This window comes from Pelobates fuscus, chromosome 12, assembly GCF_036172605.1.
Source record: "Pelobates fuscus isolate aPelFus1 chromosome 12, aPelFus1.pri, whole genome shotgun sequence".
Lineage (NCBI taxonomy): Eukaryota > Metazoa > Chordata > Amphibia > Anura > Pelobatidae > Pelobates > Pelobates fuscus.
In genome coordinates this window covers 2233705-2254256 of record NC_086328.1, presented here as the reverse complement: position 1 = coordinate 2254256, position 20552 = coordinate 2233705, and the positions used below count along the sequence as shown (strand labels likewise).

General features: G+C 41.8%; 1 protein-coding gene across 1 annotated transcript in view; it reads left to right on the top strand.

Annotated features, from left to right (window-relative positions):
* The window catches only part of CALB2 (calbindin 2), a 110297-nt gene that overhangs the window by 41124 nt on the left and 48621 nt on the right, over positions 1 to 20552 (top strand). The window contains exons 2-4 of the mRNA XM_063437621.1: positions 7574 to 7650; positions 17764 to 17853; positions 18782 to 18862. Coding sequence (XP_063293691.1) covers positions 7574 to 7650; positions 17764 to 17853; positions 18782 to 18862 — 248 coding nt within the window. The remainder of the gene's footprint in view (positions 1 to 7573; positions 7651 to 17763; positions 17854 to 18781; positions 18863 to 20552) is intronic.

The following is a 20552-nucleotide window of genomic DNA, read 5'->3' as shown; positions in this document are numbered from 1 at the left end:
ATCTCCCTGTCTGTGTCTGTTTAACTCCATATGTCTGTCTATCTCTGTATCTGCCTATCTATGTATTTGTCTGTCTTGCACTATATATATCTGTCTAAAATTGTATCTGTCTGTCTATCTCTTCATCTCTGTATCTGTCTCTCTATCTATGTGTCTGTCTATCCATCTCTGTATCCGTCTCTCTATCTATGTATCTGTGTCTATCTCGGTATCTGTCTCTCTATCTATGTATCTGTCTCTCTATCTATGTGTAACGGCTACCCAGGTAGAGAGAGGGTATCTGCCGTTGGAGACGTCCTTTTCCCTGCAAGCTGCTGTGGAGAAGTAGAGCTGGTATAATCCCATCCACGATATCCAGAGAGAGTCAGGTTCAGCTGTAAACAGGAGCAGAGTAATATTCCCAAACAATCCCCTTCCAAGAACGAGATGAGGCTACGTTTTGAAGGGTCAAGAAGATCTGAGGACTGGAACACCCAGCCTGCTTTTTATTACCAAACAGTACACACAGAGCACACCCAGGGGGAGGTTGAAAATAACCAATCATATGCATGGTAACACCCCCACGTCTCCTCCCCTCAGATAAACACATAACACAATTATAACATACAGTATTTTACCCCAGTTCTGGATGTACCCCAAAAACAGGGGGTACACCTTTAAGCACCGCTTGATAGGTCTTGGTTAGGAGAACAATATGTCCAAATTTCAGCTCATTCGGTTGAGGGGTTCGGGAGTTATGGATGTTTGAAGTTTTGACCGACCGCACGGATTTTCTAGCCGAAAAGAGTTCCACAAGTTTTGGCCCTGCGGTCGGTCTCCGTTCGCCTGTTAAAACTCTACGAAATTCTTGTCATCCACAACTATCTCAGTGTTCGCTGAACTCCCCATAGAAGATTAAGTGTAACTACCGAACGGCCCGTTGTTCGGTAGTTTCAGCACGAAGTTCTGGGCGCATGGAGGTCTCAGCGGTGTTCGCCTGTTTGTGTATCCGTTTTTAGTTCCATGCGTTCACAGGCAAACACCGCTGTTCGTGCGTAAGATGGCCGCGAACATGTGTAATTCCCGAAATGGCGGCCACCTATATGTTACACACGGAGTTCGTGCTGAACGATGCGAACGGCTGGGAACAAGCTGGGAGGGTAAAACATGCTTTTATTATACATCAAGGTAGTCCGGTGTTCGGTAGAAATATGCCGAAAAAAAACGAATTAAACTACCGAACAGATGCTTTATCATGCATTTCACTGTCTTATTCCACTGGGCTTAGGAGATGATGAGGTTCTGTTACACTGCTCCCTTTTTGTGGAACACCCCGGCAGACCCGGATTGATCCTTTTCGGGTCGACTTGGGGCTGTCCGGTCAATTGTTAGGGCAAAAGTTTGGTTTGTCTGGACAGACCATCGGCATTCCCATTAAACTTGCCAGGGCGGTATTGAATGGAGAAATTATATGGCTGCAGTGCTAGACTCCATCTCAATAAACGTCCATTATCTCCAGCTACTCTGTTCAGCCATACCAGGGGATTATGGTCGGGGATTAGGGTAAATTCTTGTCCGTACAAATATGGGGTGAGTTTCTTTAGTGCCCAGACCAGGGCCAGACATTCTTTTTCCACTGGGTAACAATTTTCTACTGAGATACGCGACAGGGTGTTCGCCCCCATCTTCTCCGATTTGGCTTAGAACTGCCCCCAGTCCATACATGGACGCATCTGTATGAACGACAAATCTTTTGTTAGGGACGGGGGAAGACAGAACAGGTGCGTGAATTAGAGCATTCTTTAGGGCTTGAAAGGCGGTTTCACAGGCGGGAGACCACAGGACTATCCTAGGCAAGTTCTTTTTGGTTAAGTCTGTCAGGGGTTTTGCGATGGCGCTATAGTCAGGGACAAACTTCCTATAATATCCTGCCGTCCCTAAAAATGCTAAGACCTGAGTCTTGGTGTGGGGTGTGGGCCAGTTAGCGACAGCTTCAACTTTAGCGGGTTCTGGGCGCTGCTTCCCACACCCCACCCGGTGTCCCAGGTACTGGACTTCGGCCATGCCGAAGTTACACTTCTCTGGTTTCAGCGTCAGGCCTGCGGCCCGAATCTGATCCAGTACAGCTTCTACATGCCTCAAGTGTTCTCCCCAAGTTTCGCTATAGATCGCAATGTCATCCAGGTACGCGCAAGCGAAATCCTGGAAGCCATCAAGGAGGCGGTCCACTAAGCGCTGAAATGTAGCTGGAGCGTTTTTCATCCCAAATGGCATGACCTTGAACTGGTATAAGCCAAATGGGGTGACAAAGGCCGACTTAGGGATAGCCTCCTTAGCCAGGGGAATCTGCCAATACCCTTTACACAAATCGATGGTGGTCAGATAACGTCCCCTGGCAATACGATCTAATAGCTCGTCTACTCAGGGCATGGGATATGCATCTGTCACGGTTCTGTCATTGAGACGTCGATAATCGACACAGAACCGGGTGGTTCCGTCCTTTTTGGGAACTAGGACCACAGGTGAGGCCCACGGACTGTCAGATGGCTCTATCACCCCCAGTCTTAACATCTCTTGGATTTCCTTCCTCATCTCCTCTTGTACTGCCTCAGGGATCCTATAGGGAGTTTGTCGGAGAGGGGTTTGTCCTGGGGTTTCTACATAGTGAGTTGCTAAGGGGGTGTACCCGGGCTCCTGGGAAAACGTCAACCCTTTCTCAGTCAGTAACTGTCGGATCTGCCCCTTTTCTGCGGGAGTTAACCGCTCCCCTAGCTGTATGGTATTGAGCAGGGTTTTAGGTTCCGAGTTAGCTAATAGGTCGGGTATGGTAAGCTGTCAGGGTCTTCAGTGGCTGGGATACATATGGCGGCTATATCCTCTGGTCTTTCCTGATATTCTTTTAATAAGTTTACATGAAAGGACTTCTGGATCCTTTCATCTTTGCTGCTGGCAATTACATAAGTGGTGTCACAGACCTGTGCTACCACTTTGTAAGGGCCCTGCCAGGAGGTTTGGAGCTTATTCCCTTTGATAGGTCTAAGCACCAGCACCTTCTGGCCTACTTGGAATGTTCTCTGGCAGGCGCCCTGATCGTACCAATGTTTCTGACGACCCTGGGCCGCATGGAGATGGTCCCGTGCCATCCGGGCTAACTGGTCCATATGGTCCCGCATTTCCAGCACATATGGTACGATGGGGACACCTTCATGTTCTGTCTCTCCCTCCCAGTGCTCTCGGATGAGGTCGAGAGGGCCTCGTACTCTCCGTCCATAGAGCAGTTCAAAGGGAGAGAACCCTGTGGATTCCTGCGGCACCTCCCGATAAGCGAACAGGAGGTGCGGCAAGAATCGTTCCCAGTCTCTGTATTCCGCCGTAAAGGTCCGCAGCAATTGCTTTAGGGTACCATTAAAGGGTTCACAGAGACCGTTAGTCTGAGGGTGGTACGGGGAACTAAGCAGGGGCTTAATACCACAGACCTTCCATAACTGCTGGGTTAGGTCTGCGGTAAACTGGGTCCCTCTGTCGGACAAGATTTCCTGAGGAAATCCCACTCGGGTGAATATCCCGACTAAAGCACTGGCGACAGTGTCAGCCTGGATATTCGTCAGAGCGACGGCTTCCGGGTAGCGAGTAGCATAGTCCACTACGGTAAGGATGTATTTCTTACCAGAGGGACTGGGGTTAGGTAGGGGTCCCACTAGGTCGACTGCCACCCTGCTAAATGGTTCCTCGATCACAGGCATAGGTAACAGTCGAGCTTTAGGGTGATCCCCTCTCTTCCCTACCCGTTGGCATACGTCACAAGTACTGCAGTAACGTCGCACATCCTTCGAGATCCCCGGCCAAAAGAAGGTCTGGGTGATCCTGAAGGTGGTGCGGTTACCCCCTAGATGCCCTGCCAACGGAATGTCGTGGCCAATTCGAAGAAGTTCCAACCGGTACTTTCTGGGTAGCACTAGTTGGCGCTTCTGCGAAGGGACACAGCCTCTCTTTCTGCCTTCTGTCAGTCTGTATAACCTGTCCCCATCCCATAGAAAACGTTCCCGTCCGTCCCCCCTACTGTCAGCTAATTCCCGATACCTTTGGAGGGTGGGGTCCTCTCTAGTTTCCCTCCCAAACTCCTCTGGGGTGTCCCAAGCTATGGGCCTTCCTATCGTAGTGGGGTTGCATGTGGGTGCTTGGATGATCCGGCCTGTACTAGGATCATCCGTGACACGGGTCTGTGAGCGGGTGGTTACGGGACAAGCGGCAGCAGGTGTAGGCAAATATGCTGAAGTCAAAGGGCCAATGTCGTTTCCCAATACGACCTCAGCAGGCAGGTTGTCCATAGTGCCAACTGTGTTTTTTCCCGATCCGACTCCCCAGTCTAAGTGTACTCGGGCGGTGGGCAAGCGAAACACAGCGCCCCCTGCGACCCAAACAGCAACGGTGCGAGTAGACACATTCTCCGGCTTTACTAGATGTTTTTGGATCAAAGTGATGGTAGCCCCGGTATCTCTTAGGCCTTGTGCTATTTGTCCATTCACCCGAACCTCCTGACGGTGATGTTGCCGGTTATCTGGAGAAGCAGCTTGTATTGGATCTGCTTCGTACAAAATCCCCAGACATTCCTCAGGGCCCATCTCGGTTTCTAGACAGTGAGCCGCAGCGGGACGTGATGCAGGGGCCTCTGTGTTGGGGGTTGTACGTCTCCAGTTGTTGTTGTTAGACCTTAGGGGACAATATCGGGCTATATGTCCGGGGTTGCTGCAGTGATGGCACGTCACCCTTGACAAATCCCGGGGGTAGTTGGTAGGTCCCTGAGGACGTGGTGGTCCTGGTGGGACTGGAGCCCGAAATTCTGGGCGTGAGACGACGGCTGGGGTACGTGGCTCTGTCTTATGAGCTTGTCGTGTAGTACCCTGGCTTACTTTCCTTGTCTCGGCATATTCATCGGCTAGCCCAGCCGCCTCATTTAGGTTAGCGGGGCGCCGGTCTCGTACCCAGTCTTGTATGTCCGCAGCCAAATCTTGGAAGAAATGTTCCATTAAGAACAACTGTAATACTTCCTCCCCGGTGTTGGCCTTGCACCCTTGGACCCAATGTGATGCCACTCTTTGTAGCCGGTTGGCCCATTCCATGTGGGAGTCCACAGCTTTCGTTTTGGACTCCCGGAAATGGCGACGGTATGCTTCTGGGGTTACAGCATACCTGGTGAGCAGTGCCTCTTTTACCTTTTGATACTGCGCGATCTCTTCTGTAGTGAGTGCTCGGAAAGCCTCATTGGCTTTTCCTGACAGTTTCCCCGCCAGGATAGTGACCCATTGCTCTGGCGGTATTTGATGTAGTGAGCACTGCCTTTCAAAGTCAGCCAAATATCCATCAATTTCCTCTTCACTTTCCACAAAGGTTTTAAACGCAGTAAAGGGAATTTTCTTTACCGTAGCATTGGGTAGAGGGGTAGGAAAAAAGGAAGGACAGAGGCCAGCGGCGCTCTGCCCAGTTGCCAGCTCTTCCGCTGGGGCAGCCTGTAGAAAGTCAGGCTCAGGGGAAGGAAACAAGGGAGGACAGAGGCCAGCGGCGCTCTGCCCAGTTGCCAGCTCTTCTGCTGGGGGGTCAGGGAACAAAGGAGTTGACTGGGGAGGAGAAATATCACTTACCTCCCCCTGGTACTCCGGCTGCTGCTGGGGGGAAGTAGAGCTGGTATAATCCCATCCACGATATCCAGAGAGAGTCAGGTTCAGCTGTAAACAGGAGCAGAGTAATATTCCCAAACAATCCCCTTCCAAGAACGAGACGAGGCTACGTTTTGAAGGGTCAAGAAGATCTGAGGACTGGAACACCCAGCCTGCTTTTTATTACCAAACAGTACACACAGAGCACACCCAGGGGGAGGTTGAAAATAACCAATCATATGCATGGTAACACCCCCACGTCTCCTCCCCTCAGATAAACACATAACACAATTATAACATACAGTATTTTACCCCAGTTCTGGATGTACCCTAAAAACAGGGGGTACACCTTTAAGTCCGCTTGATAGGTCTTGGTTAGGAGAACAATATGTCCAAATTTCAGCTCATTCGGTTGAGGGGTTCGGGAGTTATGGATGTTTGAAGTTTTGACCGACAGCACGGATTTTCTAGCCGAAAAGAGTTCCACAAGTTTTGGCCCTGCGGTCGGTCTCCGTTCGCCTGTTAAAACTCTACGAAATTCTTGTCATCCACAACTATCTCAGTGTTCGCTGAACTCCCCATAGAAGATTAAGTGTAACTACCGAACAGCCCGTTGATCGGTAGTTTCAGCACGAAGTTCTGGGCGCATGGAGGTCTCAGCGGTGTTCGCCTGTTTGTGTATCTGTTTTTAGTTCCATGCGTTCACAGGCAAACACCGCTGTTCGTGCGTAAGATGGCCGCGAACACGTGTAAGTCCCGAAATGGCGGCCACCTATATGTTACACACGGAGTTCGTGCTGAACGATGCGAACGGCTGGGAACAAGCTGGGAGGGTAAAACATGCTTTTATTATACATCAAGGTAGTCCTGTGTTCGGTAGAAATATGCCGAAAAAAACGAATTAAACTACCGAACAGATGCTTTATCATGCATTTCACTGTCTTATTCCACTGGGCTTAGGAGATGATGAGGTTCTGTTACACTATGTATCTGTGTCTATCTCGGTATCTGTCTCTCTATCTATGTATCTGTCTCTCTATCTATGTATCTGTGTCTATCTCGGTATCTGTCTCTCTATCTATGTATCTGTCTCTCTATCTATGTGTCTGTCTATCTATCTCTGTATCTGTCTCTCTATCTATGTGTCTGTCTATCTATCTCTGTATCTGTCTCTCTATCTATGTGTCTGTCTATCTATCTCTGTATCTGTCTCTCTATCTATTTATCTGTCTCTCTTTCTATGTGTCTGTCTATCTATCTCTGTATCTGTCTCTCTATCTATGTGTCTGTCTGTCTATCTCTGTATCTGTCTCTCTATCTATGTGTCTGTCTCTCTATCTCTGTATCTGTCTCTCTATATATGTGTCTGTCTATCTCTGTAGCTGTCTATCTATGTGTCTGTCTATCTCTGTATCTATCTATCTATCTATCTATCTATCTATCTATCTATGTGTCTGTCTATCTCTGTATCTGTCTATCTATGTGTCTGTCTCTCTATCTATGTGTCTGTCTCTCTATCTATGTGTCTGTCTCTCTATCTATGTGTCTGTCTGTCTATCTCTGTATCTGTCTCTCTATCTATGTGTCTGTCCCTCTGTATCTGTCTGTCTATCTATGTATCTGTCTCTCTATCTATGTGTCTGTCTCTCTATATCTGTATCTGTCTCTCTATCTATGTGTCTGTCTCTCTATCTCTGTATCTGTCTCTCTATCTATGTGTCTGTCCCTCTGTCTCTGTATCTGTCTATCTATGTGTCTGTCCCTCTGTCTCTGTATCTGACTGTCTTGTACTATATCTGTCTGTCTCTGGCCATCTGTCTACCTGCATATTTTTCTGTCTATCTGCATATCTATCTCTGTATCTAGAAGGTTGTCTGTCTGTCTATGTTTTTTCTAGCACACAAATAGGGCATGCCTGCGTCTCTCTCCTTTCTCTACAGGAAATGGGTACATTGAGGGTAACGAACTGGAGAACTTCTTCCAGGAGCTGGAGGCAGCGAGGCGAGGTGCTGGGGTGGTAAGTTGATATAATACTCCTTATCTTCTCCTCCCAAAATAAATGTAACAAACAATGCATCACCTTTAGATTGCAAGCTCACGGGCAGGGCCCTCTACCTGTTGTATCGGTCTGTTCTTATTGTGTTTGTCTTTTTCCTAGACCCATTGCCATTTATTGATCAGTTAATTCACCCCTAGGGTGTACAGCACATTCTGTTTACCAAACGTTGCAGAATTTCTGCCCCCTACTGGTCATTTACAGCAAGCCTCGGTTTTGATAGATAACTCTTTTAATGTAAACCATCATGTTTGAGGCAGTAATACATTTTATAATTAAAATCCCAGGTTTGAGCCCAAATCTTACAGTTTTAGGATTGTCCGAGAGAACGATGCTTTAAGGGCTATTAAGCTGCTTTGCAATATGTACATCTCATCCTCGTGAGTTAGAAAGCAGATATTTAATCTGCACATTATGCTGTTGTGACTGCAAATTCAGGTCAGCGTGCAGGTTTCTACTGCTTACAAGCAATCACCATCAGCCAGACGTATGTAGAATGTCGCTAATCTGGGGAGACGTTATCCGTTATCACTCAATGCCCTGGTCTGGGCGAGAGACACTCTGACAATTTTTAGCCTAGAATTAGTGTGTTATCTCCCCCTGGAAGGATCTAGTACTAAGCAGAGCACAAAACAATCTCATGTACTTTATTATTCTACCAGGCAAGCAGGTAATACCGTGCTTTTATCATATATTTCAGTTACCTGCAGTGAATCACATCATCCTCATAGGAACTTATTTAATCCTCAGAACATTCACAATATTGAATGATGATTCAATATTTAATAGAATTTAGAACATATGCAGTAGTCCGTCATATGAGTTTGTCTATACGTGTGTCAATGAGCATGTGTGTGTGTCAATGATCTTGTCTGTAGTGATCATGTGTGTGTCAGTGAGCTTGTCTGTAGTGAGCTTGTGTGTGTTAGTGAGCTTGTCTGTAGTGAGCATGTGTATGTGTGTCAGTGATCTTGTCTGTAGTGATCATGTGTGTGTCAGTGAGCTTGTCTGTAGTGAGCTTGTGTGTTAGTGAGCTTGTCTGTAGTGAGCATGTTTATGTGTGTCAGTGATCTTGTCTGTAGTGATCATGTGTGTGTCAGTGAGCTTGTCTGTAGTGAGCTTGAGTGTGTCAGTGAGCTTGTCTGTAGTAAACTTGTGTGTGTTAGTGAGCTTTTCTGTAGTGAGCATGTGTATGTGTGTCAGTGATTTTGTCTGTAGTGATCATGTGTGTGTCAGTGAGCTTGTCTGTAGTGAGCATGTGTGTGTGTGTGTCAATGAGCTTGTGTGTGTGACAGTAAGCTTGTCTGTAGTAAGTTTGTGTTTATATACCAATGAGTTTGTCTGTAGTAACATTGTATGCATGCCAGAGTTTCTACTAAGTTTGTATTTGTGTACCAGCAAGATTGTCTGTGTGTGTCAGTGAGCCTATTTGTGTGTATCAGTAAGCTTATGTTTTTATGTCAATGAGATTGTCTGTCTGTGAGCCTGTGTATCAATGAGCTTGTGTCAGTGAGATTTTCTGTATGTGAGTATGCTTATGGAATAATATTTTTTTTTACAAATAATATATATATATACACACACACACACGCATATACACACACTCTACATGGCACAATGACTTATGGAGCTGGCATACATTTTTTTTCAGGGCTGCTTTGCACCCCTAGTCCAGCCCTGCAAAAAGGGACCAAGCATGGATGTCATTACAATTATGCCCCACTGAAAATATTCCTGTGGACGCCCATGCATATAGCATTTACCTTCCATGTAATAAATACAACAACATTAATTTAATCTGTGATTACAACATCCGTCTGACCGGCCCTTCTTACTCTGCATTCCGGGTTATTAATATAAAAACATTAATTTTATCTGTGATTACAACATCCTTCTGACCGGCCCTTCTTACTCTGCATTCCGGGTTATTAATATAAAAACATTAATTTAATCTGTGATTACAACATCCGTCTGACCGGCCCTTCTTACTCTGCATTCCGGGTTATTAATATAAAAACATTAATTTAATCTGTGATTACAACATCCGTCTGACCGGCCCTTCTTACTCTGCATTCCGGGTTATTAATATAAAAACATTAATTTAATCTGTGATTACAACATCCGTCTGACCGGCCCTTCTTACTCTGCATTCCGGGTTATTAATATAAAAACATTAATTTAATCTGTGATTACATCATCCGTCTGACCGGCCCTTCTTACTCTGCATTCCGAGTTATTAATATAAAAACATTAATTTAATCTGTGATTACAACATCCGTCTGACCGGCCCTTCTTACTCTGCATTCCGGGTTATTAATATAAAAACATTAATTTAATCTGTGATTACAACATCCGTCTGACCGGCCCTTCTTACTCTGCATTCCGGGTTATTAATATAAAAACATTAATTTAATCTGTGATTACAACATCCGTCTGACCGGCCCTTCTTACTCTGCATTCCAGGTTATTAATATAAAAACATTAATTTAATCTGTGATTACATCATCCGTCTGACCGACCCTTCTTACTCTGCATTCCGGGTTATTAATATAAAAACATTAATTTAATCTGTGATTACAACATCCGTCTGACCGGCCCTTCTTACTCTGCATTCCGGGTTATTAATATAAAAACATTAATTTAATCTGTGATTGCAACATCCGTCTGACCGGCCCTTCTTACTCTGCATTCCGGGTTATTAATATAAAAACATTAATTTAATCTGTGATTACAACATCCGTCTGACCGGCCCTTCTTACTCTGCATTCCGGGTTATTAATATAAAAACATTAATTTAATCTGTGATTACAACATCCGTCTGACCGGCCCTTCTTACTCTGCATTCCAGGTTATTAATATAAAAACATTAATTTAATCTGTGATTACAACATCCGTCTGACCGGCCCTTCTTACTCTGCATTCCGGGTTATTAATATAAAAACATTAATTTAATCTGTGATTACAACATCCGTCTGACCGGCCCTTCTTACTCTGTATTCCGAGTTATTAATATAAAAACATTAATTTAATCTGTGATTACAACATCCGTCTGACCGGCCCTTCTTACTCTGCATTCCGGGTTATTAATATAAAAACATTAATTTAATCTGTGATTACAACATCCTTCTGACCGGCCCTTCTTACTCTGCATTCCGGGTTATTAATATAAAAACATTAATTTAATCTGTGATTACAACATCCGTCTGACCGACCCTTCTTACTCAGCATTCTGGGTTATTAATATAAAAACATTAATTTAATCTGTGATTACAACATCCGTCTGACCGGCCCTTCTTACTCTGCATTCCGAGTTATTAATATAAAAACATTAATTCAATCTGTGATTACAACATCCGTCTGACCGGCCCTTCTTACTCTGCATTCCGTGTAATTAATATAAAAACATTAATTTAATCTGTGATTACAACATCCGTCTGACCGGCCCTTCTTACTCTGCATTCCGGGTTATTAATATAAAAACATTATTTAATCTGTGATTACAACATTCGTCTGACCGGCCCTTCTTACTCTGCATTCCGGGTTATTAATATAAAAACATTAATTTAATCTGTGATTACAACATCCGTCTGACCGGCCCTTCTTACTCTGCATTCCGGGTTATTAATATTAAAACATTAATTTAATCTGTGATTACAACATCCGTCTGACCGGCCCTTCTTACTCTGCATTCCGGGTTATAAATATAAAAACATTAATTTAATCTGTGATTACAACATCCGTCTGACCGGCCCTTCTTACTCTGCATTCCGGGTTATTAATATAAAAACATTAATTTAATCTGTGATTACAACATCCGTCTGACCGGCCCTTCTTACTCTGCATTCCGGGTTATTAATATTAAAACATTAATTTAATCTGTGATTACAACATCCGTCTGACCGGCCCTTCTTACTCTGCATTCCGGGTTATTAATATAAAAACATTAATTTAATCTGTGATTACAACATCCTTCTGACCGGCCCTTCTTACTCTGCATTCCGGGTTATTAATATAAAAACATTAATTTAATCTGTGATTACAACATCCGTCTGACCGGCCCTTCTTACTCTGCATTCCGGGTTATTAACCCCTTAAGGACCAAACTTCTGGAATAAAGGGAATCATGACATGTCACACATGTCATGTGTTTTTAAGGGGTTAATATAAAATCATTAATTTAATCTGTGATTACAACATCCGTCTGACCGGCCCTTCTTACTCTGCATTCCGAGTTATTAATATAAAAACATTAATTTAATCTGTGATTACAACATCCGTCTGACCGGCCCTTCTTACTCTGCATTCCGTGTAATTAATATAAAAACATTAATTTAATCTGTGATTACAACATCCGTCTGACCGGCCCTTCTTACTCTGCATTCCGAGTTATTAATATAAAAACATTAATTTAATCTGTGATTACAACATCCGTCTGACCGGCCCTTCTTACTCTGCATTCCGAGTTATTAATATAAAAACATTAATTTAATCTGTGATTACAACATCCGTCTGACCGGCCCTTCTTACTCTGCATTCCGAGTTATTAATATAAAAACATTCATTTAATCTGTGATTACAACATCCGTCTGACCGGCCCTTCTTACTCTGCATTCCGGGTTATAAATATAAAAACATTAATTTAATCTGTGATTAGAACATCCGTCTGACCGGCCCTTCTTACTCTGCATTCCGGGTTATTAATATAAAAACATTAATTTAATCTGTGATTACAACATCCGTCTGACCGGCCCTTCTTACTCTGCATTCCGGGTTATTAATATTAAAACATTAATTTAATCTGTGATTACAACATCCGTCTGATCGACCCTTCTTACTCTGCATTCCGGGTTATTAATATAAAAACATTAATTTAATCTGTGATTACAACATCCGTCTGACCGGCCCTTCTTACTCTGCATTCCGAGTTATTAATATAAAAACATTAATTTAATCTGTGATTACAACATCCGTCTGACCGGCCCTTCTTACTCTGCATTCCGGGTTATTAATATAAAAACATTAATTTAATCTGTGATTACAACATCCGTCTGACCGGCCCTTCTTACTCTGCATTCCGGGTTATTAATATTAAAACATTAATTTAATCTGTGATTACAACATCCGTCTGACCGGCCCTTCTTACTCTGCATTCCGGGTTATTAATATAAAAACATTAATTTAATCTGTGATTACAACATCCGTCTGACCGACCCTTCTTACTCTGCATTCCGGGTTATTAATATAAAAACATTAATTTAATCTGTGATTACAAGATCCGTCTGACCGACCCTTCTTACTCTGCATTCCGGGTTATTAATATAAAAACATTAATTTAATCTGTGATTACAACATCCGTCTGACCGGCCCTTCTTACTCTGCATTCCGGGTTATTAATATAAAAACATTAATTTAATCTGTGATTACAACATCCGTCTGACCGGCCCTTCTTACTCTGCATTCCGGGTTATTAATAAAAAAACATTAATTTAATCTGTGATTACAACATCCGTCTGACCGGCCCTTCTTACTCTGCATTCCGGGTTATTAATATAAAAACATTAATTTAATCTGTGATTACAACATCCGTCTGACCGGCCCTTCTTACTCTGCATTCCGGGTTATTAATATAAAAACATTAATTTAATCTGTGATTACAACATCCGTCTGACCGGCCCTTCTTACTCTGCATTCCGGGTTATTAATATAAAAACATTAATTTAATCTGTGATTACAACATCCGTCTGACCGGCCCTTCTTACTCTGCATTCCGGGTTATTAATATAAAAACATTAATTTAATCTGTGATTACAACATCCGTCTGACCGGCCCTTCTTACTCTGCATTCCGAGTTATTAATATAAAAACATTAATTTAATCTGTGATTACAACATCCGTCTGACCGGCCCTTCTTACTCTGTATTCAGGGTTATTAATATAAAAACATTAATTTAATCTGTGATTACAACATCCGTCTGACCGACCCTTCTTACTCTGCATTCCGAGTTATTAATATAAAAACATTAATTTAATCTGTGATTACAACATCCGTCTGACCGGCCCTTCTTACTCTGTATTCCGGGTTATTAATATAAAAACATTAATTTAATCTGTGATTACAACATCCGTCTGACCGGCCCTTCTTACTCTGCATTCCGGGTTATTAATATAAAAACATTAATTTAATCTGTGATTACAACATCCGTCTGACCGGCCCTTCTTACTCTGCATTCCGGGTTATTAATAAAAAAATAAAAATTTAATCTGTGATTACAACATCCGTCTGACCGGCCCTTCTTACTCTGCATTCCGGGTTATTAATATAAAAACATTAATTTAATCTGTGATTACAACATCCGTCTGACCGGCCCTTCTTACTCTGCATTCCGGGTTATTAATATAAAAACATTAATTTAATCTGTGATTACATCATCCGTCTGACCGGCCCTTCTTACTCTGCATTCCGAGTTATTAATATAAAAACATTAATTTAATCTGTGATTACAACATCCGTCTGACCGGCCCTTCTTACTCTGTATTCCAGGTTATTAATATAAAAACATTAATTTAATCTGTGATTACAACATCCGTCTGACCGGCCCTTCTTACTCTGCATTCCGGGTTATTACTATAAAAACATTAATTTAATCTGTGATTACAACATCCGTCTGACCGGCCCTTCTTACTCTGCATTCCGGGTTATTAATATAAAAACATTAATTTAATCTGTGATTACAACATCCGTCTGACCGACCCTTCTTACTCAGCATTCTGGGTTATTAATATAAAAACATTAATTTAATCTGTGATTACAACATCCGTCTGACCGGCCCTTCTTACTCTGCATTCCGTGTAATTAATATAAAAACATTAATTTAATCTGTGATTAGAACATCCGTCTGACCGGCCCTTCTTACTCTGCATTCCGGGTTATTAATATAAAAACATTATTTAATCTGTGATTACAACATCCGTCTGACCGGCCCTTCTTACTCTGCATTCCGGGTTATTAATATAAAAACATTAATTTAATCTGTGATTACAACATCCGTCTGACCGGCCCTTCTTACTCTGCATTCCGGGTTATTAATATAAAAACATTCATTTAATCTGTGATTACAACATCCGTCTGACCGGCCCTTCTTACTCTGCATTCCGGGTTATTAATATAAAAACATTAATTTAATCTGTGATTACAACATTCGTCTGACCGGCCCTTCTTACTCTGCATTCCGGGTTATTAATATAAAAACATTAATTTAATCTGTGATTACAACATCCGTCTGACCGGCCCTTCTTACTCTGCATTCCGGGTTATTAATATTAAAACATTAATTTAATCTGTGATTACAACATCCGTCTGACCGGCCCTTCTTACTCTGCATTCCGGGTTATAAATATAAAAACATTAATTTAATCTGTGATTACAACATCCGTCTGACCGGCCCTTCTTACTCTGCATTCCGGGTTATTAATATAAAAACATTAATTTAATCTGTGATTACAACATCCGTCTGACCGGCCCTTCTTACTCTGCATTCCGGGTTATTAATATTAAAACATTAATTTAATCTGTGATTACAACATCCGTCTGACCGGCCCTTCTTACTCTGCATTCCGGGTTATAAATATAAAAACATTAATTTAATCTGTGATTACAACATCCTTCTGACCGGCCCTTCTTACTCTGCATTCCGGGTTATTAATATAAAAACATTAATTTAATCTGTGATTACAACATCCGTCTGACCGGCCCTTCTTACTCTGCATTCCGGGTTATTAACCCCTTAAGGACCAAACTTCTGGAATAAAGGGAATCATGACATGTCACACATGTCATGTGTTTTTAAGGGGTTAATATAAAATCATTAATTTAATCTGTGATTACAACATCCGTCTGACCGGCCCTTCTTACTCTGCATTCCGAGTTATTAATATAAAAACATTAATTTAATCTGTGATTACAACATCCGTCTGACCGGCCCTTCTTACTCTGCATTCCGAGTTATTAATATAAAAACATTAATTTAATCTGTGATTACAACATCCGTCTGACCGGCCCTTCTTACTCTGCATTCCGAGTTATTAATATAAAAACATTCATTTAATCTGTGATTACAACATCCGTCTGACCGGCCCTTCTTACTCTGCATTCCGGGTTATAAATATAAAAACATTAATTTAATCTGTGATTAGAACATCCGTCTGACCGGCCCTTCTTACTCTGCATTCCGGGTTATTAATATAAAAACATTAATTTAATCTGTGATTACAACATCCGTCTGACCGGCCCTTCTTACTCTGCATTCCGGGTTATTAATATTAAAACATTAATTTAATCTGTGATTACAACATCCGTCTGATCGACCCTTCTTACTCTGCATTCCGGGTTATTAATATTAAAACATTAATTTAATCTGTGATTACAACATCCGTCTGATCGACCCTTCTTACTCTGCATTCCGGGTTATTAATATTAAAACATTAATTTAATCTGTGATTACAACATCCGTCTGACCGGCCCTTCTTACTCTGCATTCCGGGTTATTAATATAAAAACATTAATTTAATCTGTGATTACAACATCCGTCTGACCGGCCCTTCTTACTCTGCATTCCGAGTTATTAATATAAAAACATTAATTTAATCTGTGATTACAACATCCGTCTGACCGGCCCTTCTTACTCTGCATTCCGGGTTATTAATATAAAAACATTAATTTAATCTGTGATTACAACATCCGTCTGACCGGCCCTTCTTACTCTGCATTCCGGGTTATTAATATTAAAACATTAATTTAATCTGTGATTACAACATCCGTCTGACCGGCCCTTCTTACTCTGCATTCCGGGTTATTAATATAAAAACATTAATTTAATCTGTGATTACAACATCCGTCTGACCGACCCTTCTTACTCTGCATTCCGGGTTATTAATATAAAAACATTAATTTAATCTGTGATTACAAGATCCGTCTGACCGACCCTTCTTACTCTGCATTCCGGGTTATTAATATAAAAACATTAATTTAATCTGTGATTACAACATCCGTCTGACCGGCCCTTCTTACTCTGCATTCCGAGTTATTAATATAAAAACATTAATTTAATCTGTGATTACAACATCCGTCTGACCGGCCCTTCTTACTCTGCATTCCGGGTTATTAATATAAAAACATTAATTTAATCTGTGATTACAACATCCGTCTGACCGACCCTTCTTACTCTGCATTCCGGGTTATTAATATAAAAACATTAATTTAATCTGTGATTACAACATCCGTCTGACCGGCCCTTCTTACTCTGCATTCCGGGTTATTAATATAAAAACATTAATTTAATCTGTGATTACAACATCCGTCTGACCGGCCCTTCTTACTCTGCATTCCGGGTTATTAATATAAAAACATTAATTTAATCTGTGATTACAACATCCGTCTGACCGACCCTTCTTACTCTGCATTCCGGGTTATTAATATAAAAACATTAATTTAATCTGTGATTACAACATCCGTCTGACCGACCCTTCTTACTCTGCATTCCGAGTTATTAATATAAAAACATTAATTTTATCTGTGATTACAACATCCGTCTGACCGGCCCTTCTTACTCTGCATTCCGAGTTATTAATATAAAAACATTAATTTAATCTGTGATTACAACATCCGTCTGACCGGCCCTTCTTACTCTGCATTCCGGGTTATTAATATAAAAACATTAATTTAATCTGTGATTACAACATCCGTCTGACCGGCCCTTCTTACTCTGCATTCTGGGTTATTAATATAAAAACATTAATTTAATCTGTGATTACAACATCCGTCTGACCGGCCCTTCTTACTCTGTATTCAGGGTTATTAATATAAAAACATTAATTTAATCTGTGATTACAATATCCGTCTGACCGGCCCTTCTTACTCTGCATTCCGGGTTATTAATATAAAAACATTAATTTAATCTGTGATTGCAACATCCGTCTGACCGGCCCTTCTTACTCTGCATTCCGGGTTATTAATATAAAAACATTAATTTAATCTGTGATTACAACATCCGTCTGACCGGCCCTTCTTACTGTTAGGAAGGCTCCAGTGTCAACATTGGGGAGAAATTGAAAGAATTTATGCAGAAATATGACAAGAACGCAGACGGACGCATTGAAATGGCAGAGGTGAGCGTTTCACAGTGAGTCTACATGTACATGAGTTTGTTAATTTCTCGGGTGTAATAATTATGTGATTGTGCCATTATGTATGCCATAGTATATGGCAATTGTGTCATGTCTCTCTCTCTCTCTCTCTATATATATATATATATTGATTGTGTGTGTGTTTGTGTGTGTTTTAGTATGTTTCTCTTTACATATATTGATTGTGTGTGTGTTTGTGTCAGCGTGTCTTTTATTGTGTGTCTATATATATTGATTGTATGTGTGTTTGTGTGTCTTTGTGTGTTTTATTATGTTTCTCTATATATATTGATTGTGTGTGTGTTTTTGTCAGTGTGTCTCTTATTGTGTGTCTATATATATTGATTGTATGTGTGTTTGTGTGTCTGTGTGTGTTTTATTATTTTTCTCTATATATATTGATTGTGTGTGTGTTTGTGTCTGTGTGTGTTTTATTATGTTTCTCTATATATATTGATTGTGTGTGTCTTTGTGTGTTTTATTATGTTTCTCTATATATATTGATTGTGTGTGTGTTTTTGTCAGTGTGTCTCTTATTGTGTGTCTATATATATTGATTGTATGTGTGTTTGTGTGTCTGTGTGTGTTTTATTATGTTTCTCTCTACAAATATTGATGTGTGTGTTTGTGTCTGTGTGTGTTTTATTATGTTTCTCTATATATATTGATTGTGTGTGTCTTTGTGTGTTTTATTATGTTTCTCTATATAGATTGATTGTGTGTGTGTTTGTGTCAGTGTGTCTCTTATTGTGTGTCTATATATATTGATTGTGTGTGTGTGTGTCTGTGTTTTATTATGTTTCTCTATATATATTGATTGTGTGTGTGTTTGTGTCAGGGTTTTTTTTATTGTGTCTCTATATATATTGATTGTGTCAAACAATAATGTGTGTGTGTGTTTCCATCGCAGCTTGCACAGATTCTGCCCACTGAAGAGAATTTCCTGCTTTGCTTCAGGCAGCATGCTGGATCAAGCATCGAGTTCATGGAGGTCAGGCATAAAGTTACATGCGAGCAAAACACACACAGTGGTGTATTTTTTATTTGTGCTGCCCTAGGCACGACTAAATTCGGGCACCCCCCCAATCTAGATCTGCCCACCAATTCGTGTCAAGGCCACTTTTTTGACTGACAGACACACACCCTCATTGATAAATGCTGTGACATACACTCACTGACAGATACACAGTCATTGGCACAAACATACAGTCATTAGCACACATACGCTGCTTAACCAACACACACTTTCACTGACAGACACACACTGACACACCCACTCACTGACAGACACACACACACACACACTCGCAGACACACATACACTGACAGACACACACATCCTCACTGATTTGACACACTCTAACAGACACACACACACACATTCACTCACTCACAGACACACGGACAACTACACACACTCACTCACTCACATACACACACCCACTCACTGACAGACACACACTCACAATGACAAACACACACTCACTGACAGACACACACACTCACTGACAGACACACACACACTCACTGACACACACACATCCTTACTGATTTGACACTCTGACAGCTACCGGCACTCACTCACAGACATACACACACACACACTGACAGACACACACACTCACTCACAATGACACACATGCACACACTGACAGACACAAACACACACTGACAGACACATACACACACTGACAGACACAAACACACTCCTTGACAGACACACACACACACAAATTTTCTCATACACTCATCAATTATTATTGTTTTTATTTAAATCCACCCAGCCTCTCTACTTTTGGGAGAGCTGGAGTGGGTCCTGTCCCTGACTGCTGCTGGGCTTGCTGGGTGGGGTCCTTGCTTGCTCTGATGGGGTTGCTGGGGCTGCTGGCTCCTGCTGGCTCCTGCTGGCTGGGATGGCTTTGCGGGTGCTCAATGGAGGTGGCAAGGGAACTGAGAACTGAGCTCTTCTTGCTTAGCTCCTTCGCGCACCGCTAAGTGATCCCGGGGCCGGAGTGGTGTCATATTCCGGCTCCCGGCATCACAGAAAGGCACAAGTGGGATCAAGAAGAGCTGAGGACAGCGCTCCCTCTCCACCCTTATAGAATATTAGCCATGAGCTTTTTGGAGGGGCTTGCTTGCCCGCCTCCTGCCATGTGACTATGGCCCTGGGGGTATTGCCCTTTAAAGACAGTATTTGGGCATAATGGATTTGTATTATGCGGCTACTGGCCCTTTAATCACAGTGTATGGACTTCTATTAGACTGTGTATAAACTTGGCTGAGAATGCACAATGCAGGTGTTTCTGATCTCTCTGCTTAGTGAATCCAGACAGTTCACTTAAGACCAAAAATATATATTTCCTACATAATGCTCCAAAAATAGAATAGCATCTAAAATCACTTCCAAAACTTTAGGTGAATGACTATTCTTGGAATGACAATTGTAGCAGAATGGAACCTGCTATATAATTTCATACCAGCTCTGGGCTGTCCATATCCCCTTTGTTTTCCCCTCTCCTTGACCCCATATGTGAGAAAGTGACAATAACTGTACAAGACTTACTCCCCTGGCTTTGTAACATAAAGTTTTCCCTGTTTCACCTGGCAATTCGTCAAAATCCATTCCCTTAAGTGATTCCCACGGTTTTGTTCAATAACCGAACAAACTACAGAATGGTAGA